This window comes from Haliotis asinina, chromosome 7 (genome assembly GCF_037392515.1).
Source record: "Haliotis asinina isolate JCU_RB_2024 chromosome 7, JCU_Hal_asi_v2, whole genome shotgun sequence".
NCBI lineage: Eukaryota > Metazoa > Mollusca > Gastropoda > Lepetellida > Haliotidae > Haliotis > Haliotis asinina.
Genome location: NC_090286.1, coordinates 29,506,325 through 29,533,154, shown reverse-complemented (window position 1 = coordinate 29,533,154; position 26,830 = coordinate 29,506,325). Strand labels below are relative to the sequence as shown.

The window sequence follows — 26,830 nt, the reverse complement described above, 5'->3', positions numbered from 1 at the left end:
TTTTCTGATCACCACCAGTCATACTCACTTGTAAAATTACGGAAGCGTATTAGGGCAACGGTGAATTTTGTTAAATTTCATTATAGTAATATAATGAGATAGTAATACTAAGTCCTATGGAGACAGTAAGTCCTATGTAGGACTTATTACCACCTACTTAGGACTTACTATCTCCTCCTTAGGATTTATTATCACCTACGTAAGACTTACTATTTCCTACATAGGACTTACTACCTCCTACGCAAGACTTAGTATCTCCTATAGGAGATGCTAGATATATGACAGTTAATATACATTAATCTGAAATAGTCAACCTAATTCCCCCAGACAAGGAAACCATTTACTTTTTGACTATTTCAGTCACTGTTGGAGTCTACAGCCATGTGTTTCATGCGTGCACTAGGAGATGTTAAGTCCAACGTAAGACTTACTATCTCCTACGTAGAGGAGATAGTAAGTCTTACGTAGGAGATACTGCGTCCTACGAAGGAGATACTAAGTCCTACGTCGGGGATAGTATGTCCTACGTAGGAGATAGTGACACCCAAAAAATTCACTGTGGCCCCACTACGCTTCCGTATAAAAGGATACATTAAGTCCTACGTAGGAGAAACAAAGTGCTATGTAGGAGATACTCAGTCCTACGTTGAAGATACTAAGTCCTACGTAGAAGATAGCATGTCCTACGAAGGAGAGAGTGACACCCCAAAAATGTTCACCGTTGCCCTTCTACGTTTCCGTATAAAATAAAAATTACTCCGAGTTTACTTTTCAAAGTGTTCACATACATGACCACTACACATCTATAATGAATCATCTTGGGCGTGTCGGCAGACTAACTTTGGTGACCGGGTGGTTGGAATCTTGGTACCTTGGCGGCATAGATCATCGGTTGTGCTGCAGACATTTTTTTAAATAATATATGTCGGTGCGGCGTTAAACAACACTCAGTCAATGTATGCATACAGTCGTGTTGAATATTGTAACAAACGATAGAAAACACACATATGTGAAAGCAACATTAACTAGATGCGCCTGGCAGCAACAGTTGTATGCTCCCAGGGAGTTGAGATTGAAAATACCACGTGCCGTTGTGATGGACATCAAATGATCGAGCGAACCTTGAGCAGTTGAACTAACTGGATATCGCCGCTATACAAATATCTAATTGTATTGTATCCTGCGACGGTGACAGACCGTGTTAAACGCACTAACTTAAGCATCGTGACGATGTGGTAGCCTAGTGGTAAAAGCGTTCGCTCGTCACACTTGAAGCCCGAGTTTGCTCCCCCACACGTGTACAATGTGTGAAGCCCATTTCTTGTGTCCCCCACCATGATATTACTCGAAATATATAAAAGTGGCGTAAATATGCACTCGCTCATTAACAGTATGTATCGCAGGGTTACTGCTGGCTGTCCGGCGTACGATGATCATATTAACTACGTGAAAGAAGCCTGATGGAAATATTAGTATATAAATTATAGCATATATAACAAAGTTGTGTTCTAAAGCTAGTTCGAGAGGTATGTGTACAAATAAAATAATTTTATACTAATTAGAATGAGCAACTGCGTGCTTCCAATAATATTCACTTTGCTGTGAAAGGCAGCGCCCCTTGGTCTGTCAAGGATCCGCTGGTTGTGCAGCTTCATTTCGGTCTGATGCTATAAAGGGAAAGGTCACTTCCTATCTGCACTTTACTGAGATATATTGTGAGCAAAACATTACGTCAAGTGGCGTTTGGCCATCAGTCGTTTTCAAAAACGGGGGATATATATGACGACGTTGACCCACACGGAGGTGGCGGCAATATCAGTCCTCTTCCAGTGGCATCACCATGAGATGCTTCTAAAGCACCACCTTCTTTCCCAGAAACATTTGCCACATCCTCCGTAGCTGTTACGCCACTTCCTCCTATCTCATCTGGACCAGGAACACTTACCATGTAGTTTTCACCTTCTGATACAGCGTTTACATCTCTTGTTTTCATCGTCACATTCGATCCAGTGATATCATTGCCGATTTCAGCTCGTCCTGAAGAACCGGTCGCTCTGTACATTACAGTTGTTCCACCCTGATGCCCTTGTATGTCGGATGTAAGTTGATGGTCGTTTAGTCTTCGGTCATCATTGGCACTGTTTAGGAACACATGTCCATCGTTGTACATCTTTGATTCATCCAATACATCATACACTTCCTCGCGAAGATAATCATAATCATCAACATGTGGATTAGTTTGGTTGTTGCTGGAATTGTTGTTCTCACGATGAGGGGTTTTCGACCTGAAGGATCAAATAATCTATTGTTAAATAATTGACAGTGATGTTTTATTTGTGCAGAAAAACATAGAAAACTAGCGGGAAAAATGGGGTGGGGGTGGGGTGGGGGGATGCTCATTGCAGCAGATGTTCAGTCTCTCAGGGATTTGGCTTCGAGTAGAAACGCGATTTAACACCTACTGTAGAAATTGCGAAAAACTAATTCGAAAGCTAATGCACTCACTCGCTAAAGTTTAGTAAGAAGGCGCGTTTCAAGATCAGAGAAAAAATAGCAGTGACAGCGAAGTTACAATGGACTTCAACGAAGATGTCAGGCGCTTTTAAGAACTTGAATATTAATACACATTTCTTAGAACTAAAAGATAGGCTAACCAGATATATTTGTTTAACACTTGTAATCATTGCCCGCTGTTCACCTTATACTTAAACATGTATATTTCTGAATAGGGTTTACGAACCACAAATGAAATCTGTTTTATTCAATATGCAAATATATAGTTTTCATTAACAATGAGTTCAAAAGCAAATACACAAAAATGACCTTGATACATAATGAGCAAAAATAGTTATGGATATACGTAAATTTAGAAAATATGAATAACGATGTATTTATTCGTTGACGTACTGATAAAATATCAGTAAAAAAGATACCAATATCCCTAACTTATTTTGTCCAGTATATTTTTCAAACTAAAGATTCACCATGTCACCTTGCTGCAAAACCCCTGGAGCAATTTTAACATGAATACGTTGAAAAATATAGGAATAATCGACAAAAGTAAACTATTTCCAGACATTTGACATATATGCATAATGTTAAAGATGTTAGTTGATTCGTTACATATTGATATAATATTGTTGTCTAGAAACTCGTATATTTGTAGCTATATTTTCTAAAAATGTTGTGACGCGCACGTACAATCACCAAACGAAGCCTGTAAGATGATCAGATGTAATTGACGTTATTCTCCACACCAAAGGAATTGTAAATACCGCACAGCCAAGGTCAGGGTCTCAATAACGACGTAACGACGTGAAAATGACGCAATTTACCACACCAAGGGAACTGCAAATACATGCACGGCCAAGGCAATGGTTTCAATAAGGAAGTAAAACGTTACGTTATTTACCACGCCAAAGTAATGGTCTCAATAAGGACGTAACGAGGTAAAACGTGACGTTTCTTTACTACGCCAAGGGAGAGGGATATTCATGGGCGGCCAAGGTAATGGTCCCAATAAAAGCGACCTAACGAGCTCCCATTGCAAATCAAAGAGTTTGGAACTGATTGCAGTTTATGTCCTATTTCTCCTGTTATGGGTACTCTCCCTTATGTTTCCATGGATAGTGCTTTCAAACAGGGAGAGATGTGTCAGCGGAACTGAGACAAAGAGGTAAAACGGTAAACGCATTAAAGTAGAGACATTTTAGAAACACATCTTAGATTTAAATGTATTAACCAGTAGAATTCAGTGTACACTCTTCACTTATCATTACTTACTGTGACCTTCTGTAGAATATCACTGCCACAATAGTCGCAACAAGAAGTAAGATGACGGGAGCTATTGAGATGTACACAATCGTCATCGTGACATCTGAAAATATTGATTAAACTGCTATATAGACATGATTAGTCCCAACGGGTACATATTTTACACACTGACATTATTTGCATTGAAAGAAAACTACATAAGTGTGTGTCAGATGGCATGTATTCAACAGATGGTTGTTTCGGAACGTTGACAGTGTTCGATCTTCACGCCGAAAACCTATTCCTCAAATGAGTACAATGTGTGAAGCCAATTTCTGGTGTCCCCCGGCATGATGTTGCTGGAATATTTCTAAAAGCGACCATAATGTGATCCTGAAATGTCTTTCATAACAAAGGTCATCACCACTCACGCCCCAGGACTTTGATCTCAACACATACATCTGACATCAGATATCTAACAAGGTTTGCATAATGTCACATCACTGCGTACGTTATTTAACCCTATATATTCGCGTTAATAATAAAATATGCGCATATGTTCTTGTCTTATCTGAAATAAGAGGAATTACCACATTTGCTGTTTAATCATCTACAGTTTCCACCAACCCCACTGAGACTATGTCGCGTTCAAAATGCGTTACTAGACTCAAAACACTTCAGACGGAAGGTTTAAATGACAACTATGATGTCTGTATTAAATACGTGATCATCAAAAACGCATTTCTGTTTTTTAATGTTTTTTTCATCTACATACTTTCTTAGGCCATGTAAGTATATTTTGGATAATTTCAGAAATAAAAGAATTTAAACATAAATAAAGACGACAAACCATCTTCATTTTCGCAAGAAACCTCTACTGAAACTACATTACAATTGTGGTTATATCATGAATATGTGTTTGTTTGAGGCCGCATTCAGCAGTATTACAGCCATACGAAACGGTCTGCAAACAGTTTGGAGTAGATAATTATAAGCTAGTGATTAAGAAACACTGAAGTACACACGAACCGTCTTGTGTTGGCGTTGTGGACACATCAGTTGCTGTAGTAGACGTAGACGATGGCTTGTCTTGTGTTGGTGATTGCGCTGTCGGTGGTGATATCGGTACCGGTGACGTCGAGACGTTGCCGCATACTTTCAGTGTAATAAAAATATTGTAGATGCATGTATATTAAATTGTCATTAGCACTTTTGGAGCAATTGCAAAAACAGAGAGCTGGTAACAGGCTTGAACACGAACACAAACATTCGTAAAAACGTATTACAATCCAGATGGCAACGCAGCTGACTGAAATCTTCGTACGAATCGCGCATTTTTCAAAACGTGCAAAAACGTTATTGTGGGACATGCACGTGTATGACCGTTGTCTAAATACCAATGCTAGACTAAGCGAACATGCATTAACCAAAACACAACGCCACAAAAAGCAAGCGCAAGGAGCGATTGGCAGGGCGATTGGCAGGTTCACACTCATTTCGCCAGAGTTTACCAATGTGCGTGCGTGCGTTCGTGCGTGTTGGGGGAGAGGGGGAAGGGTGCGGTGCTGCACAGCTGGCAAGAACCTTCAGTTGCAGTCAGTCCACCATTAGCACATTAATGAACCACTAACAGCAAATAGATCAAACCCAAGACGGCCCAAGTTCGGGAAGACCTATATAGCCATGACACCGGCCGAAGATAGCTACATCCGTTAGAGCCACCTGTGGGAACAGATTTTTGCGATGTCAACGGTTAGCTCACCACCCCCTCCGTAAAATAACCTTGACCCGTCTACACCGTCATCGTAGACTGCAATGAGCACGAACTTCATAGATGAAAGCCGGTTTAGTCTGTTCAGAAACGACGGCAGAGTTCTGTGTTACGACGTAAAGGAGAGCGAAGGCGTCAAATTGTGTACAAGAAGTTCATCAGTATGCGTCATGGTATTGGGCTGCATTTGTAACAAAGAAGACTGCTTATCATCCGAGGAATGCCAGGGATACAGGGATTGAGAGTTGAGACCGTTTTTGGTGCTCTGTATTCGACAAAAGTAAGAGGAGTAATTTTTGCAGCACGACAACGAAAGGCCTCCCACTGCCAGAATTATTCGAGAAAACTGCACAATGTTAACTATATTGTTCTGACCAGCGCCTTCACCAGACAATTCCACTGAACATCTCCGGGATCATCTTGATCGTCAGTGATATCGTGTATTTAGTCATCCGACAGGAATTTGAACAAACTCTCTGGGATTTATACGACAGGATTCATGCTGACGCCATCCGACGACGTCAGTGAGGAGAAGTGTTCTGGCGTGTATGGATGCCCGTCTCATTGTGTGACTCTTTATGCACTTTCTGAATAAACTCTGATTTATGTCAATTCTAATTTTGACCCCTTGATTCTTTCTTAATGAACTGCGGCAATTGCAAAACCAGCATTACAATGAATATTCAGTCAAAATATTAGAAAATGAGTTCTGTTGGTAAACTAATTATCATTAATCTCATCATTGTTTCTAGTGTTTTGATGAAGTGAAGTCGGTGATAACGGTATTTTTCTCGGTAGATTACAACCAGCACTGCTGAAAAGCTAGATAAAACTGTGACAGTCTATTTCTAGAATCAGTTGGAGCTCTTCTTGCGGCTCACGATGAAAAGTGGGTGTCCAAAACAGGTTTCAGATGGACGTGTTTGCTCATTCACATCAGAGCCTCGTAACCCACAGTAAGAGAGCGGCTCACAACGGACTTAAAAGTTCCTCGATTAGAAATTACATGTCGATATGGGTGATCAATTTCTCTATTTAAAATAACAACGTTTCGGTCTAAATACGTGTACAGTTTTTCAAGTATGGGTAACTTGAAAAAATGGTATAAGTATCCATACCGAATTGGTCGCTATTTAATATAAAGAAGCTGATTATACATAAGTACTTATCATTCCTGTTACTCACAACTTCTAGGGTCCCTCACAAACAGATGATATGCCCCGAATAGATGGAACACTCTGATGCCGCATCGTTCACTCATTCATTCATTCCTGTTCCAGATGATTTCCACGGACTATGGCACTGGACTTTCTCCAAAGAAATAGCTGAATGTTATTTCCCACTTGGGTTGTCTCTCAGTTACTGTATTATTGGCCACAATGGGGGTAGTCTAACGACATTGACCAGCAGCCACATAGCCTGATGTACTCACCGTCATTTATTCCGCTGCATTGATTGTCAAAGAATTTGAAGTCATCCAGCGCGATGTCCCCCAAGATGCTAAGACCCGTCCACGCCGTCATCTCGATCTGTCAGGTACACATGCACAGTATATAGCTACATTACTCCATTAACGACCGGTACAAACGTATAGTTACATAGATCTTACATGAAAAACGTTTCTCAATTCGACATGCATTGTACATAGACACGGATCTTTTATAAATGTGTCTCACAGAGACACGGACCTAAATTACTCAGGCACGTATATCACACTAGCACGGATCGTAGATAGACACGTATGAACTCTGACACGGATCTAACATAGACACGTATTGCACACTGACACGGATCTTGCATCCGTACATATATTATACACTGACACGGATCTTACACACATACGTATCACACAATAACACGTTTCTTACACAGACACATATTATACACTGACAGGGATCTTACATAGACACGTATTGCACACTGACACGGAGCTTACATAGACATATATTATACACTGAGACGGATCTTACAGACACGTAACACAATGACACTGATCTTACACAGACACGTATAAAATTTATAGGGATCTTACATAGAAACGTATATGCCACACTGACACGGATTGTGCACTTAAGGCCAGATTATGCACACATATCCATGTAATAATTTGGCGAGGCTGTTAATTTGACTTTTACGAAAATGTATCGTTACTATGAAAGTCAATGGTTTTATGCAACCATTAAACACGAACGAACCTTGAGACTTTCTCTTTCTTGCTCAAGAGACACATGAGCACATTTCCAATCCGGTCCTTGTTCTCCTGTCTTGGACCAGATTACAACATTTGATGAACCTCCTAAAACCGCTGCAGAGAGATTACCGATGCCTGATCCTTTCATGTGATACCAGAACCGGAAACAGCCTCCTCCGGAAGTTGTGTTAAAATCCGGACTCAGTAGGACACAGTTTCCACTTTCAACAAAGCCGTTTTCATTTCTTCTCTCGCCAGCATGTAGATAAATGTAGTAATCTGGTGAAAATAAGCAAATTGTTTGTGCTCTCAATTCATTCATATGCAAGTTTAACATCAACGATAATAAGAGTCAGTTTTATCATAGTTTATATTATAGGGGTTCAAAATGATACTCTCTGAGACAGTGAACACTTGAATGAGTTTCATGAATGGTCTCTGAGAAACATTCCTGGGAAATCATGATAATGCAAATGATTGCATGTAAATATTGTATTGATCCGGGAGTAATTGTAGATACTGATGACGCAAGAAACCACATTCGGTCTAAGAATACCAATAACCTCTCTGGCTGTGTGTAAATGTTTGAGAAGAATGTGTGAATTACATACGACAGCACGTTACAACGTCGACCCCAGATAATGGTCGCGATGAACGAACGCTTCCGCTACCCCACAGCCCGGTATGAAAAGTGGGCTAGTGAGTGGGTTTAAGTCGTTTTTAGCAATGTTCCAGCAAAATCACTGCAGACTCACCAGAAATGGGCTTCACTCATATGGGGAATGGAACCCGTATCGTTGGCGTGACGAGCGAACTATCCGGCTTCCCACCGATCCAGTCATTAAAAAGGGTTCGTATACATGAACATATGTTTCAATGAAAGTGTTTATTTTGCAGCACAAGCGGTAAGGGATATTCGACCTCAAACGTGAAATATCGCAGAAAAAATACATAAAATCGTGTAAACCTGTAAGATATCTTTCTTACCGTCCCTTCCTGAGATGGTGTGACCCGTATTTGGTCCAGTTCCGGCTGTTATAGTACCAAACAATTGTCGCTGCCATTGTCTGACGGATGATCCATTTGTCCACTGACAGAAGTCAGTCTCAAAGTCACAGTCAAGGTCTGACCCTAGTGAGACTGAAATAAAACGTGAGTTACTTGAAAGTGAAGTGAGTGAGTGAGTTTAGTTTCATGTCGCTTTTAGTAGCATTCCAGCAATATCACGGTGGGGAACACCAGAGAATGACTTTACACATTGCTCTTTCCTCTAAAACTATAGGGCAAAAGAAACTTATCACTTTTAAATTAGCGTTTTGGCAATTATAGATACTGTCCTAAAGTTAAATGTTTTCAGAAAACATTCGCCAAAACACACTCTGTTGTCGAGTAGCAAGGCATAAGTGCTAGCATGAAGAATTCCAAAAACAGCATGAATGGACTTTGACGAAAATAGCGATACACAGCAGTTGCATAAAAACAGCTGTGGAACGTGCAACCATGTAGTATATAAATAATAACATCACACAAATACCGAGACTTCAGCAAGCCGAACGTGACATAACCATTAGTATTGCAGAAATGAGAGCTTCACAACATCACATTGCAAGAATCTTCAGTTGCAGCCAAGTAACCATCAGCAACCTCTTCTGTCGTAGCCAAAACTTAGAACGGGAAGACCAAGCGTTACCATGCCAACTGAAGACCGTTACATCCGAACAATACACCTGCGGAACAGATACGCCACGGCAACATTAACGGCGGGACAGCCATCAGCAGACGTACCGTACTACGACGACTTCGTACGTCTGTCATCTGTTCACCGTCCCTTTCCCTGACCCGTCGTTAGACACCGGTGACAGCGACGTGATTGGAAGAGAGCTCTGTTCACAGAGAGTCCTTACAACATGTTCCGAAATGATGGGGTGCTGTAGGGGTGACCAACTGTCGCCAAACTGTGTCTAAGAGTTGCAGCCCTTGGGTGGGGGCGGTGTTATTGTATGGACAAATGAGATGTGGTCAGCAGAGATCTTGTCATCCTTCATGAAAATTTGATTTGCTCAAAGGTAGAGAGACGAAGTCTAGAGACCACTTATGTTACCATTTGCGCGTCAACGGTAGTGGGGTTTGATCTTTCTAGAGGACAAGGCGTGTCCGCATACTGCCAGGCTCAGACAAGGCTATCCCAAGAACGTGAACATCAGCGTGTTGCCCTGGCCAGCGCGATCTCCGGATATGAATCCGATAGAGCATCTCTGGGATCATCTTAACAGAGAGTTGAGACAACGGCAACATCCACCAACAAGTAGACAGCAGCTCGAACAAGATCTCTTGGACCTGTAGCACAGAGTTCCTGGTGACGTCATCCGGCGACATCTCCTATACATGTGTTTGGCATGTGTCTCTTCGAGAGATTGCCACACACACTGCTGAAGGGTTGGACAGTACCATCAAGTGACTTGAAACACGAAATGATCTGTGATTGGGTAACATTTTATTTTGACCCAAGTCTCTTGTGCTTGCCTCCGTGACCAGATTACTATTGACTGGACATTGGTGATTCTGTTTCATACTTGATAAATAGTTAAACCATGTATAATAAACAATATTCCATATATGCCCTGAAGTCTTCTTAATGAGCCACCATAGGAGGTCCTTTCCCCAATAGTTTACATTTATTGATATGTCCACTACACTTGAACCAAATGTTCCCGTAACGGAAATATGAACATACTCTCTTTGACCATAATATATCAATATTTCCGTTGAATTGCGAACGTTTACGTCAAATGGTTCTGACTTTTCAATGTAACTATTTATTTTATGTTTTCTTTCCCTGACCCATATGGTCTTTATGGACATTAAAGACTCTCCTTCACTATAAAATATTTCAGGGTAAAGCGATGGAATTTACATTTTCTTTCATGCTATTCGGTCTGTACGTCTCGAGAGGAGCCACTTCCAGTAATAGATTTATGCATGTATTCAAGGACAAGTTCATTTTCCATACTGCACAGCCGCAAAATATGACTTCACTAAACTGGATCAATTCTACTACCACGCTGGGCTGCACTGTGGTTGACACATAAACACCTACTATTCATGTAACATAGTCCAGGTGTTTTTCTATCCTTACGCATGTCATAGATTTCTTCAGAGTCACGCAGGCGCTTTGTAAAGGTGTTATCATCATTGTCGCATTTATAGTCATTGTTGAAATGAGAACGACAATTGATTAAATGTTGAGAGTCTGATGGGGTGAGTGTGTTACATGCTATGCAATAACCTTGTGGAAGCGCATTAAGAATGGGTTTTATCAGCAAAACTGTTAATAAATTTCAGTCGGAAGATTGAACTACAGCACGTTGATAGTTTAATCACTGCTATCTTGACAGTGGACCATTCAAAAGTGCATACATTTTGTATGCACAGTATTGAAGTACACTGCTTCCGTTACGTCAAGGGTTATCCGATACGAGCTATGCAATGTTCTCACGTGTGGTATTGCGGCTCACCAGTAATACTTTACACCTGTGTTTAAGAAAATGGTACAAAGTTGGGAAGCTATCAGCAATTGTGATTCCCCGGAACGCTAAATGTATTTTCCGATATGAATTGTTACAGGCACTATATCGCACCACACTTCTCCGAAAATAACTATTGCATTTCTCTCAGTTACACTAACTATCAGCTCCCAAGGAGTCGTCCATATAATTTATTACAAAGGTAATTACGCAATTAGATTACAATATTGAATTAAATAGTACAAGTCTAAAATTTGTGAACGTTAACCTCATAGAGTTACGTCCTCTGGAGCACCCTTTACTAATATCCCACGCACAACTAGTGACTGAAACTAGTTCGAGAAACGCCAATAAAACAACACCGTCTGCTACAGTTTTCGATAGAAAACTAAGTGAGTGCATATGCCCCAATATCTATACGATATAGGCCAAAATATTGTCGAAAATTTGGGGCACTGTCCCTTTAAGAGACACGTGACATCTAGTACATTTCTTTGTCGCCTGCATATTGACCGGCATATTCCTCGAGCAAGGCAAATGCAAGATAATATTTGTCGGATGTTAATTTGCTTTTCCAATCATTAGTTGTGGCATTGAACAGAATCATTTCACTTTACTTTAAAATGCGGGACAGTCGAACGCTGAGTCGTTGTTCTCACACGCCTTTTTACTTGTAGGCGTGTATGTATAAAATCTGATTCACTTTGGCAAAAGTTAACCATGCATTCATATTTTGCAAACTTACCAAAAGAATATGTACCCGTATTTAACAAACTGACTACGATTTTTATCAAATTACAAATGTTACGAGGGTGTGGTTTTTTCAGTAATTTGTATAATCATTGATTAGTTGATAGTTATTATGGATAATAATTTATCTATGGCAATAGTATTTTAGCGGTACGCTTTTTCTGACAGCGCTCCAGAGTTGCCTCCCTTAACTGGTTGTTCATCTTTTTGACTTCCGGCTAGCGAGAAAGTTTTAAGTGAATAGCGGTACAACCACGATTTGCTCGAATGTTCCCGACACTGTGTCGGTATGTATAAAGGCCGGTGGTGTTGACGGTCACACACGGACTTATACACGGAACTGTCATTGAGTTGTGTGCCTCTGCCTATCAACGTCTCTTTGTCAACAACATCTGCTCTCTCATTGAAAACCACCTCTATTTAGTATATCAGGTCTCTTTGTAATACCAAGATTCTGGTGAGTTAATATTTGATATTTGTAACCCTTTACTAGAAATCTGTATTGTGATTCACTGTAACTTGCTCCTTGTTTGCTCAATACATTATTTAATATTTTAGACTTGACTGTGTTATATTTTGCTGGTTCGAAGGGGATTCTTATACCTTTTATCAACCGTAACACAAACTGCATAAAACACAAGAAGAAATCAGTCATGCTGGGATTATAACAAACGATGTACTAAAGCAATGTCAGAAATAGAAATAAAGAGCTGTTTTAGGATGTTACTCTGTATTCCTAATATTTACACAACTACAGGTCGAAATAACCCACTTCGGCCTAACCGGACATTCAGTGGGAAGCGTAAGAGGTTATTCAGAAAAGCATGTTTACTCGTGAAACCGGGCAAAACTTGGGAAAAATAACAATAGCTGCTAAAAACAATAACGCACAAGTGGTATTCTCAAAGATATTTTGTGCTTTTTCATGTGTCTTGACTATGTGTCGTCTATTGATTAACATCTTACGTGCCTTTGTTTCAGAAAGATTATGCTCAAAGTTGTAAAAGAGTATGGTGCCCATACAAAAGAGGGTGTTTGGGTGTGTGTCAGTGTGTGTGTCAGTGTGTCTGTGTGTATGTGTATGTGTGTGTGTATGTGCGTGTCTGTGTGTGTGCGTAAACATGCATGAGGGAGTTAGTGACTGGATGGATGGAGTTGTTAATCTTATCACTTGGGATGAGTGTGTGCGGGTTGTGAGGTGGCTGGGGTGGGAGGGGCTGTACTCGGGGATGTGGTTTCAGATAATGTAGATGTGAAGGGTATGGAAGTTGGTTGGGTTGGATGTCAGAGGTTGGTTTGTCTGCGTTTTGATGCCGTGAGAGTTTGTAGGGAGATGTTTGTATAGCTTGGGGTTTATGAATTTACTCTTTTAACAGAATGTTTGTAGATGTTTGTAATCTTATGCCTGGGTGTCTTTTTGGCCAGTAATGGCTCGGTCAGTTAAAAACTGACTGTACACGTATTTTATATACTATTACTATCATATACACCTAATTTCTTTTGCAGGCAAACTTTACGGACTCCCTAAGTCCTCAGCGTTATCGATAACGTTTGTCAATATTGAACTTTCCTACTTCTAACATGACACTACTTACAATGCGAATGAAGATTTTTGAGAACACAACGTTTCGGAGTTAATGCTTACCCCTTCATCACCTGTGTTCTCATAATAAGAAGTTGATATCCATAAAAATCTTCATTCTTATGTATTTCATTTCTAAATGCCCTTCAAAGACTACTTACAATGCGTTGCCCAAAGCTACAAGGACTGCTTTCAGTCGCTACATACGCCGTATAGCATTCGCTTTGAATATTTTCATTCAGTCATATTCTGTACTTCAATGGGTACCGCTGGCCTACTTCTCTAAATAGTACTTGTAAGCGTCCCAGTCATGAGAGAAACAGAGAGACAAGAGACGTTAAAGCTTGTTAAGAGTCAGCCAAACGCGACAAACTACGATTGTATCTACCTGTTCAATTAATCAGTACTCATGTTTGCACAAGAACTGAGGGCAGTAGGAAACAAGTTAGTAAATCCCCTCTCCCCAGTGTTTACAGGAGATAACCTGTAGATCCGAGTCAGAAATGACCGTCAAAGCCTGCCAATGAAGTGTCTGGTGTCCAGGCTTTATTACCTACTGATCAATGTGTCATGAACGAATGCACGGCATGATTGTCCATTAAATCGTTACATGATTAAGATACGTCTCTCTCTCTCTCTCTCTCTGTCTCTGTGTGTGTGTGTGTGTGTGTGTGTGTGTGTGTGTGTGTGTGCTGTCACTTACCTCCTGTGATTGCCAGACACAGATATACGCCCAGATGTCTCTTTATCGTCATTACGTACATAAGATAGCGTCCTACGACCACTTGAACATTTATTCCACGTACGTCAAATGTTAAATGGTCGGAATACTTCAGTATCCTTGTGTGTTATTCCTAAAGTATTAAAAGTCGGTTTGTCTTTGGAATTTCTTCGCATGCCATGTACAACATGTATAAGTTACTTCCTGGTTCTTTCACACACTATGTTCTATTCACAACCAGGGCTAAGCAGTTGAACAAGTCAGCCCACATGAAGTGTAGCGTCCGCGCACAACTGTTATTTACCTTCAGCGAACCAGAACGCTTCACGCAAAGGTTCCATTACGGCGAGTTGAACATACGTTTGAATAACCATTAACGTAAAGATATGCTTGTCCCAGTGGTACTCAGTCTATAAGGACTGACACACCCAGGCACCACTGTATATACTATATGTATATTCGGTTCGGTTCGGTTCGGTTCGGTGAAAAGGTTTTCATATCTACCGGTGGTTCTACGCATGCTGCCCGTGAAGATCCAAGTTAGAATTTTGGGCTTAGATTTTAGCTAAGCTCTCTTTGCGTTGAGTTATTCGTAAGTTAATGTTAATGTATATCACTTATGACTATCTTAGCGCTAAGAGAGCTTCGAAAAAAATCTATGTTCTGGCCTTCAGTTACCCATGTTTGTCGTAAAAGACGACTAACGGGATCGGTTGGTCAGGCTCGCTGACTTGGCTGTAAAATGTCATTGGTTCCCAGTTGTGTAGATCGATGTTCATGTTGTTGATCACTGGATTGTCTGGTCCACATTCGAATGTTTACAGACCGCCGCCATATAAGTGGAAAATTGCTGTGTTCGGCGTGAAAGTAAATTTACTCACTCACTCACTCACTCACTCACTCACAGTACGCAATGCAGTCAATATCACAGAACCTTTTTGAGCAGTGTGTTTATTTAGCCAACCGGTTTAAATTACAGGTTGACCATACTGGCATTGTGCTTCACACACGGGGACAATCTTTCCAAAAATATAAGTTGACAAAACCATCACACAAAACGTAGAACCTAACAAGCAATTATTTTCACATGTACACATTCACCATTTATGACACCTATTATGAAATCTAGATATTTTTTGTCAGTATGCATCCTAGTAACAGGAGATCGAATGCCAATATGAAGAGGTTGACCTCCATAAAATCTCATCATTCGAATAACAATGAGAATCGAAACATTTCACTTCCATGTAAATGCCGATGTGACGTTAAATATTAACTCACTCACTCCATGTAAATACAGATAACACTACACGTAGATTCACATTTGCCTGTAATGTACAAGGCAGATCTTAGCTGTTACATGTACCGTTATTTCGTGGGATCAATGTTTTTTCAGGCATATAAATATGATTAATGAGACATGTTCTATAAAAGTATGGTATTATCAACAGATTCTGAAGATATTATTAAACATATTCCAGAAACGTCAATAAACACAATAGATAAGCGTTATTGGGTCTACTTCGTTAAATGAAATCTCTCCACTTCAAGCGCCAGGTGCATCTCATTACGGAAGCAAAATCGCCTGCAGCTGGATACGGAGATGCGTGTCCACAGCAGGTGTATTGTTAAATGTATCTATTACAATGCTATCCAAGTATTGGTCCATAAAATCTAATATTATTTTGACAAAAGGGATTGGAGTAGATTAGTTCATATAGTTATTCTGGGTAAAGTATAGCTTTTTAGCTTTGTATCCAGATCTTCCTGGATAATATCTGTGTTTCGACATAACTTACGTTCGTGTTCAGCTAGGTCACGAAATTTCGCCGAAATTAGTAGATATGGAGTCAAATTTCAGGAGTAGAATTACATTGGGGACAAGATATTTAACTGCATCTTTTGGAAAATCTAAAATTGTTTCCCAAGATTATGTTCTGAACATGTTAACGTGAAAAAAGAACCCAAGCTTAAAAGTTTCGTCTATACATGCTGATTGATGGAGTTATCTTGTTTTCCCAAACGGGCCTTGTGTCGATCTGAGCTGTACGTATATACTGAGGAGATAAACATAATGTATTGGAAAATTAGAGATATATAACGGAAATATAATAGCTATATATTTCGCGTTCGGTTTTACATCATTTTTAGAGATATTATGATGTCGTGACATACTTTTGATTTTCCAACACAGTGTGTTTATTTCCATTCTACCATAGCCGCGTTACTGAGATTTTAAAAAATACACGCGTGTTGGAAAAAATCAGAGGTACATAACGTGATTAAATACCTCTGAATGACTTTAATTAACCTATCACAATCCGGTATTTACTAACGTCATGGTAGAACTGAAACTGAGGTTGGTGCATCCGCTGGATACATAAACATTTACATGTACACATTCAATTTGGAGATTTCTACGAAAGGTGATTGAAATGACACCATTGGACGTATTTTGCATCCTGCAGGGGCCGTGTCGTTGAAAGGAAGGTTAATTGTTGACCTGAAACAAGATGAGACATCCCTTCAACATTTCTATCACAAGCCTTGCTATAACCATTGCCCATATGGGAGCAATACAAAGGGCTTTCTACCCCATCTCTAACTCTCTGACTCACTATAGGCTTTGTTGTCGTGTTTGCTTACACTTCAGGGCGTGGCGCGTATGAGATAAATAACGGCCAGCGGGTGACCTAGATTTATGAACACCAAATGTTCTGAACAAAAAGCCCTGACGTTCAGGGGTGATACACAGGGCGCTTTCCGGTTACGGTAACTACTCACCTGTATCGCACGGTTCCATCCCATAATGACTACGACCCAGTGTGACTACATCACAACTTGACTACAGCAGAAGTACACATCCTTATTGCATCATATACACATAGGTACCCTGAGTCCGAATGGACTCGCCCAACTATTTGCCTCAGTGAGTTACACCAAAGACGAGCCGTGAAAAAGTCCGGGTAGCACAGGTCTTCAGCAACCCCTTGTCGTCGGACTGGACTAACGGGATCGGGTGGTCAGACTCGCTGACTTAGTTGACACATGTCATCGGTTCCCAATTGCGCAGAGCGATTGTCATGCTGCTGATCACTGGATTTGCTCGCCCAGAGTCGATTATGTACAGACCACCGCCATATATAGCTGGGATATTACTGAGTGCGGCACTCACTCACTCACTCACTCACTACAACTGAGAAGCCATTTGGATGAATGAATGTTGATGAGATAGAGATGGGCCGGATTATAAAGGACGTTCATTTCTAAACGAGTGTGAATTTTGCAGCATCGGGAGAGATCCGGTCTCTCTGCTTCTCTCTCCATCTCTCCACATCTCTTGTTCATTCTCCTAGAGACGTCTGATTATAACAGACCCCCGATTCATTTACATGGGAATCAACCGCTGCAAATAAACAGCTTGATGTAGTGCCCTAAGTAATATTTAAGCAGTGTGTGCAGTAGGTTAAAGCACTGACGTTGAATGAGTTACTGACCAAAGTAACGCGAACCATGCTATGTTCAGTGCTCACGTGTTATTGCAATAATACAAATCAGTAATCATTTAATGTACAGATAATTTATATCAGATCCTTTCAAACACAGATATGTATTATACATGTATAATTACGTTGCATGTTTTAAGCATGGATGGTGCAAATAGAGACTGCATATGTTTGCCATATTAAGTCGTGTTTCATGCCGTACTAAGTCCAGTATGGTAAAATTGCAACCATACGGTGTATGTTATTTTATTGCTTTATTTTACAATTTTACCTCTTAGTTTTAAAAGAAGATAACAAATATGCAGAAGAAGATATACCCTCATTTCCCTTTTATGTTCAACACGTAATGCAAGACTTCCATAGTCATTATGGCAAGACTTCCTAGCACAGTTTTGACCCTCACTGAGGTAGCCTATCTAGAACGCAAGGGAAAAAGATGAATATCTGAAAGCTGATCTCCTAGCTCCAAGTCGGTTGCAAGGGTCACGGGGAACGGGCGACAGCTAGTAATTAGAAATCACTCGACCATTCAAGTTGTGCACTGGAGGAGTAGTTACATGTAATCATAGTGGGAAGGCACCTTCCACACACATTCTCAGGAATGCATTTTATGTAACGCATCAATTTCAAGTTTATACAAATGTACAAAAATAAAGACAGCCCAAATATATCTTTAATGCATCAATTTCTCATTATATCATTTGAGTATGCAAAGTACAAACTTTGATGTAGTCCGGATTGCTGTTAAGCTGACACCGGTAGTGACACACGCAGCCTCCGGGGACCCGGCGAACAAAGGACGAAACAATAGCCTTTCCCGATGTACAAAGATTGTTACTGGCAGAGCTATGTTTAACAAGACAGAAGGGAGTTACTTGTGGACGTTGTCCGTCTGTTGATCTGCACAGACGTTCGGGGATTGCACTGGCAAGTTTAGCATTCCATTATAGAATTAAGAGAATGGCCACTCGTTATCTTAACTGGCTTTGGGGTATTTCAGAACACAGATACAGATATATTGCCGGGCGTGTCAAGGTGACAGGTCATATTTTGACCTCTAACACGTGACTAGAGACGAGGGTATTTGCGGGTGCGTCTCATACAGCTTGCAAGCAGATGGACTAACCATACGGAACAGCCCTCACAGGTGAGAACAGTGGACATATTTTAAAAGGTTGTATTACTTTGTACCTGTAAATGGTTGGAAAATACAAAGAGACATTTCGATAGTAAACGGTATGTTTGGAACATATCGCTTGAGGGGAACTACATCACAGATGCAGTCATTCGACTATGGACGATAAGCAAACTGTGTAAAGCAGCAAATATAGGTATCGTGGTACCGCCACAGAAGCAGATATTAGCAACAAACCGAATGCCAAAGTGACCAAGGTTAGTGTTTATAATGATTAATATCATATGTTTTCCAGCAGGTTCAGTGATCCGAAATGATTTTCATATTTGACAAGGAAGGATGTCAGTGTGGTTGGATTCTAGTATGAATATTAATCAAATACACCTGCCATTATTCAAGAGTGTTGACTGTGCGGCGTGTGCAGCGTCATGTTTCTCACACCCTCACACCCGGCTATTGCTGTCTCTACATGTGGGTATTGCTTGCTCTACGCCCGGGTATTGCTATTTCTGGTTTGTCCCATTTTCAAAATCATACATATTCTGACATGCTTAAATCTGCTGTAAAATGACTAATTTTGATTAAGCTGAGTGTGCACACGATTCAATGTATGACATTGTTTTAATAAAGCAGTGAAGAATAAATGTCAACACAGTGAAAGAAAAAAAGCAAAGACAAAAACAGCTAATCGAACGGTTTTCGTACTCTGGGCACTGCATGCGTCGTCATATTATGACGCCGTGCGATTGTCAGCGAAACAGTTTCACAGGGGAGAGTTTGGCGGTTGCCATGGCAGTGGGTAATATTTCTTTCAGTTGTCACCCTACTGGAAACTTGCATACGTGTATTTGTACACACGCATACTGATGTAATATGCATAAGTATTCGCTACACTGATACACACAAAATTACGAGGGGATATAAAAATTCTAATTATCGCCAAGACGTTTTCAGGGTAGAAACTTTATTTTGTTGATTTCTTGTCCTTAATACTTCTCTACATAGTCACCATCCAGAGTGACACATTTTTCCCAACATTCCTTGACCTTGTGCAGACCGCTTAAATAGACTCCCTAGTTTCAGGGACATATGATAGGTTTGAAAATTCCTTTTCCATCTCATAACAGTACCATAAAGAGATTTCATCCCCTCTTGATTCTGTCGGGCAGTGCAACCTTTGAATTGCATAACTTGATAATACTGCGTGACTCAATCTTCTGCAAGCATGGAATTACTCGTGTTTAGGATTAACTGTTAGAAGATTGAATAAAGTGAAGTAAGTAGTTTCTGATCCATCAGTTAGCCATGCTTGCTATAAAAGACGACAATACTTGACGTATGAGGCGACTAACGGGATCGACTAGGCGACTACACTGTGCCCAACTATTTGCCCCAATGAGTTACAATAGAGCAGAGACGTGGATGTCCTAGGTAGAATAGGCCTTTAGCAACCCATGCTTGCCATAGAAGGCGGCTATGCTTGTCGTCAGATGCGACTAACGGGATCGGGTGGTCAGGTTCCCAGCCGCGCCGATCGATGCTCATACTGATGATCACTTGATTGTCTGCTCCAGACTCGACTAATTACAGACCGCCTCCATATAGCTGGAATATTGCTGAGTGCGGCGTAAAACTGAACTCGCTCACCCACTTACCCATCATAATTTCACAGTAAATTCATGGCAATTGTTAGAAATGTTCATATCCCTGTTACCCCATACCCGCTTAGTTGCTCTGGGACACGATGCCTAAGCAACATAGTTATAAAACAAACAGGTATGCGTCGTTCTTTCACTAAAGAAATTAAAAATGTCATGTTTCTACAAAACAAGTTATGCGGTGTTTAGCCATTCCCAGCAATGTAGATGCTTACCCAATCGCAAGAATGTGGTATTTAGACAGTCCAATGAATGTGGTGTTTAGCTATCCCTAACACTGTGGTGTTTACCCAACCCCCAAAATGTGGTCTTCATACATCCCGAACAATGTTCTAGAAACCCCCAACACCATGGTGGCTAGCCAACCCCAACAATGTAGTGCTTAGACAACCCCAGCAGTGTGGCGTTCAGCCAACCTCAACAATGTGGATGTGTAGCCAACACCAAAAGTATGTATGCTTAGCCAACCCCAACAATGTAGTGCTTAGACAACCCCAGCAGTGTGGCGTTCAGCCAACCTCAACAATGTGGATGTGTGGCCAACACCAACAGTATGTATGCTTAGCCAACCCCAACAATGTGCTGCTTAGACAACCCCAGCAGTGTGACGTTTAGTCAGTCATAACGAAGTGGTTTCTAGCCAACGCTACCAGTGTGGTGTATAGCCAACCCCAACAATGTGGATGTTTACCCAAACCCAAGAACGTGCTGTGTAGACAATCCTACCAATGTGGTGTTTACCTAATCCCCAAAATGTTGTGTTCATGAAATTATAGAAACCAGTTGCTAAAACCAAGTTTGAAAATCCGCAATGAAAACGTGTCACAAACATAGCTATTACCTCGCCACATGTCGATATCTGAATGTTGCAATAATCCTCTGCGTGGACCTGAATTATATAAAGTCACAGAAACTGTCATCCTATGCCTTAATACCGAACTCGAACAAATTCTATCAATTAGATTTTGAGATATGGCAAAAATACTTCCTGTGACTTTGAAAATTATCGGAAGGTTGCCGAAACAACCCTACATGACTTGGTACTAGTTGTAAGCAAAACATGTTAATTCTTTCTCTTGTACTAGACATAGAATCGCGCAAAACAACACAATTGTCAAACAATAATGTGTCTTTGTCGAAACACCTTCGATTGGGGAACATAGCATATTGTGTATGTGTGAGTGAGTTAAAATTTATAGTCACATCGGCAATATTTAAATTTCAACGGTATCGTGACTTACAAAGTTATAAATTAACACTAAACACAATTACATTCTAAAACACCTGTCGACGAAGGACAGCAAAATAACTAGATTATCACAAGAATAAATATACGACCAGTATTTATATCTAAAATATTTTAACTATAAACAACAATACAATATAAAGACATGCAACAGATTAACAACAACTGAAGATAGATCACTATATTAGGGACTATTGGGGCAGTACATTTGCTTTCCGCATAGGTCCCAGCCGGATTTAATCATCAGTCAAGCTGTCAGCGATTTACACACATTCAGCTCTATACTGTGTATTAGATTACTCAACCATATGGTGGTTCTAAGTTCATGTCAAGGTTTTACTTCCCTAAGGAAAATATTATCGTTTTAAAACTAAACTGATAAAGAAAATTTGAAAAGCTGAAAAATCCTTTTGAAGAACTATAGGAAAATCATACCGGAATTGAAACTCAAACTCGTACTCTCAGCGCAAATACCTCGTAATCATTCTGCATCGTTTTGTTTATTTAAAGGGGCAGTGCGCTGGAGGAATATATTTCACAACGAAATTCGAGTGGCTATTCCTTTTTGTGCCTTTGTGTGCATTTTCTGCCCATTTCAAACATATTGCATAGGAAGCTATTTCAAACATATTGCATAGGATGCTATTTCAAACATACTGCATAAGGTGCTATCCCAAAAAGGTGAGTTTGATGCCTGGCCTAATGCGGATCTTTAAATTTTGTGTTTTTACGCGTCTCTTCTGTTGGATTACCGGATTTGTGTGTCTCTTCTGGTGGATTATCGTACTCATATATTCATTCGCATCGAGTAACGTAGTGACGTGTCTCGTCGGGTGCATTACCGCAGTCCACAAAGAAACACAACCGGACTTTTATCACAATTTTTTAAATATTTGTTACTTTCACGACAACTCAAACAATTTACGTAATCTTTTATGATATTTTGAGTATTACAAACAATTTCAATTTTTATTAGAATTTACGTTTTTTATTACAATTTACGTCAGGGTTATTTAAATTTGCTGCTAGTATTACAATTTACTTTTGCATTGCAACGCACGTCGTTACACAGGGCATGTTTCCCCTTTCCGGGAACCCTTGATGTTATTGCTGGTCTTCAGTGCTTGATGCACGTAAATGTAACTGTCAACACCAACCTGTCTTTTACGCCATATGGAACTATTGGCCGTATAAGGTCAACAAAATCTGTCGATCCCAAAGTCGTGAATCTACTGCATTTGGCCATGATTAACAGAACAGTGTTAGAATTGCAGTCTGTGTGTCTAAGTCTGTCTAGTTGTTCTTGGTTTCAGAATTGGCACCATGACTTCATACAAGAAGACATTCGTAATTATGGTAATGATGACATCGTTTGTAGCTCTTGCTATATACAAACACGGCTCTCGTCTGATGACTTATGAAATGCTGAGCAATGTAACGAGACACGTTTTCCAAGAGTATCTGTCTGTAAGCAGAACATCGGTATATTCTTTACCTAAACCAATACCACCATATGAACAACGTTCAAGTATCTTGTCTCATTTATTGAACGGGCACTGGAAAACAAGACCTTTGACTAAAAAGGAAGATGAAGATATACTGAAATTTCTATCGAACGTTAATGTTCGCTACAACTTTCCTTCGAATTATCAAAGGAGTGACGGTCTCTGTGGAAACGTCACCCACACGGGATCTAAAACTGCGGAGTGGATAAGGGCCTTGTGCGACCCTAAAGGAACAACCCCTTGCTGCTTCAACAACAAGTGTGTTTTGAAGTCTGTGGAGGAATGTGTGTGTCCGGATTGTTATGACATGAGGAACCAGAAACATGCTGAATATTCCACCTGGATACCATCAGACCCAAGTCATGGCTACAAGGAACACAGCCCCCAAGAAGCTTGCACAATTCTCAAAGGCAGCACCATTCTGTTTGTTGGGGATTCACTTGTTCGTCATGTATATACAGCTATGTTGCTGATTGTGACAGGGAATATGAAAGATGGAGCCATGAATGATAACGTACCACAGAGTAAGTACAAATGATTCACCGAGTAACTACTTGAGGTTTGAATTTGAGGAACAAATGCATCTAGATGCTTCAGGAAACGTTCGAAGAATAAACAAAGAGTGGTTAGATTGTTTTGTGAGCGTGTTCGTCGATACACAAAAAGATTTGCTTAATCAGAATAACGCCTATTTCTGCCTAGTTAATGTGACAAATGAATGGATATTGGTTTCTTAAAGCTGTGTGGGTTATACAGTTCGGAGAAAACCGCTCAACGGATAGCCTAAAAATATGTGTATTATTTGTTTTGATATGTGGACTTTGTCTTTCAGATGTTCGAAACGAGTGTAGTGGAATGTACATGTTCACGGAAAAATTGTGCCGACTCCATCTGAAATATAGCGTCCGTTCTTGCAATGGCACTGTTCATCTGGAACTGAAGTACTTCTTCGCAGCGTCATATGGAACAAAGTTAAAACAAATAGTTACAAAATTAAATAGCAAATCAATCATTTTTGCAGGCATAGGCATACACAATTACTTTAATCATACGGAAGTTCAAAAGAAGTTTTTATTACCAACGCTGCCCTACATAAGCAACAGCAAAAGACCTTGGCCACAATTTCTGTGGGCAGCAAGTCACGCTCCTAGTAGCCTGAAGTCCCCAAAAGTGTTGGCGCAGTCGTATGAGAGTGTAAAACGCTACAATGGCAAAATGGAAACATTCCTTAGACCTTGGAAAGTTCCTATTTTCAACACTTTTAACATGACCGAGGGAATGATGAGTTTTGATGGTGAACATTATGGCCTTGGAATGAATGTAGTGAAAGCGAATGTGATGCTGAGTTACCTAAATGAACTGAAAAACAAAGGATTGTGGTAAAGCCTTGTTATGGTGTCATGTTTCCTATTTATTTATCTATAGTAATGGATGAGAAGCTCCGGTATACATTTGATGTGTAGTAATGTGAGATCATCGATATTACAGGAGTATTGCGTTTTGTATGAAAAAAGACGAGTACTTTCAGGAACTCATAGAATATATTCTCTCTGTTCGAAAGGGGAAATATTTATAGTGTACCCTGACACATAGCGAACGACTAAAACATCAGGTAACACGAGATTGGGTTTTACCTGAGTTTGGTGAATAGCTCAAGTGAGTGGTGAAATAGAAATAAAAACAGAAATTAATTTTAAGTGAGGCATGCGTCCATTGCCCATGTTCACCGGACCATGAACACATGGTTGAACCATCTCAATTTGTGTGACGCGTTGTGCACATCTATAGATACGCGTTCATTACTGTTGGATATTTGAATTTCAAGGTTTGGTGAATGGACACATTGAATATATTTATTTTGATTGTGGAATCAGGACATTGAATGTAGATTTATGGTTTGATCACATAACCATCTGATTGCATAGGAGTTATATAGGAGAATGACGCTGGTCCACATAACATCGTTTACAAACATCGATCATTGTACAGCTGTAATACTGCTGAAAGACATAGGTACTCATGATATAGTCATAATTGTGCAAAGGTCACTGCCTTTAGCGGGGATTTGTTCTGTAAAAGTCTTCTGTATGTACAGATATTATGGATTGCAAAATTCAAATAGAACCAAAACTATACATGGTGGCACATTTTGAGAAAAAAACTCAATATGAATATTCTAATCCTATTTCCGATGTTTATGATGTGGTTTAAAAATACGTACAGGTTAAATACATTAGCAAATCGCATGATCTATAAAAAGACATAAATGATGAACACTTGAAGTCAAGCAGAGAGATGTTGTTATACTACCATTGATGATGTCCATCAAGACAGAAACTCGTAGAACTTATGTCAACAAGAAAATAAATAACAAAATCTATCTAAAAGCCTTCTGTTGTACAGGCAGTTTTATAATAAATGATATTATCACATGTTGTAGTCATATGCTGCAAAAGATACAACACCATGCAACCTGTCCTATTCAACCTTTGATCACGGGGCTTCAAACATTAAATCACAGTCCGTACGTCCGTCACACCATTTGGAATAATTTGGGCAGTTCAAATATTTTTTCAAACGTTCGAACTGACACGTTGCCGTTCAATTTCCGGAAAAGGAGATTTGCATTTTTAAAATGTTTTGTGCATGTTTCGTATATATGCGATGCAATTTGCAAGTATCTGCATGTATTTGCATGCAATTTGTACATACCCATGGGCTCTGTATTTCCCGAAGCAGTGAGCTGTGTGTCACTGTATTTCTCTTCAAGACCATAACAAGCATGAATGCGTAATCAAACCAATATGGATGCTTTCGAAATATTAGGACATTTAACTTCGTGTATTTGCAACCTTAGTCACAGCTTATTGACGCAGACAAAGTACATAAGCGAGGAACATCTGATTTCATGGATTAGTCTAAACATAGTTATTTTATCACAGAGGAATCTTTGACGAAAACCTATTTCAACAAAAGTGTGTCATACATAATTTGCTTAGACAGCAAAACACTAAGTGCCAACTTTTATGGACAACTCACAAATATTTTAGATAATTTTTTATTAACATTTCACTTTTACTGTAACGTTCATAAACGTATGCAGGTGTCTAATCTAATTATATACTCAAATCTAATTTAATCTAATTATCTGCACAAAATATTTACACTTAACCTCGTCATGACATTATGAGCATTTATCAAGTGGTATATACCGCGTATGTTCCTTTTATGTCACCATGGATTACTGCAGAGTAATCTGACCCAGATTGTTTTATCTCTCACCATATGTGTGAACCTGCGAGAATGGTTAGTGAATACGTGCATAGTCGATCTCATGATATGGATTGTACGTCACACACCGTGGATATCAACTGGTCTCTGCATAAGTCGTACGGAAGGAATTGACAAATTAGATATTTTCACTATCAGCTATTAAATACACGCACATACGTTGGTATCGACATTGGCAAATGTGTAAGGTGCATAAG

The 26,830-nt window shown here is 39.9% G+C and overlaps 2 protein-coding genes across 2 annotated transcripts; one reads left to right on the top strand and one right to left on the bottom strand.

The window, feature by feature from the left end:
• Positions 1–1,750: 1,750 nt before the first annotated feature.
• LOC137291940 (neuropilin-1-like) lies at positions 1,751–14,326 on the bottom strand. The gene is made up of 7 exons (XM_067823495.1): positions 14,275–14,326; positions 8,703–8,855; positions 7,720–7,994; positions 6,957–7,053; positions 4,783–4,908; positions 3,790–3,877; positions 1,751–2,285 (listed from the first exon to the last, which is right to left on the bottom strand). The coding sequence occupies exons 1-7, from the start codon at positions 14,324–14,326 to the stop codon at positions 1,751–1,753; spliced, it is 1,326 nt and encodes a 441-aa protein (XP_067679596.1).
• A 4,544-nt stretch (positions 14,327–18,870) lies between these two features.
• LOC137291205 (uncharacterized) lies at positions 18,871–25,718 on the top strand. The gene is made up of 3 exons (XM_067822493.1): positions 18,871–18,945; positions 23,151–23,866; positions 24,175–25,718. The coding sequence occupies exons 2-3, from the start codon at positions 23,161–23,163 to the stop codon at positions 24,723–24,725; spliced, it is 1,257 nt and encodes a 418-aa protein (XP_067678594.1). The 5' UTR covers positions 18,871–18,945; positions 23,151–23,160; the 3' UTR covers positions 24,726–25,718.
• Positions 25,719–26,830: the final 1,112 nt, after the last annotated feature.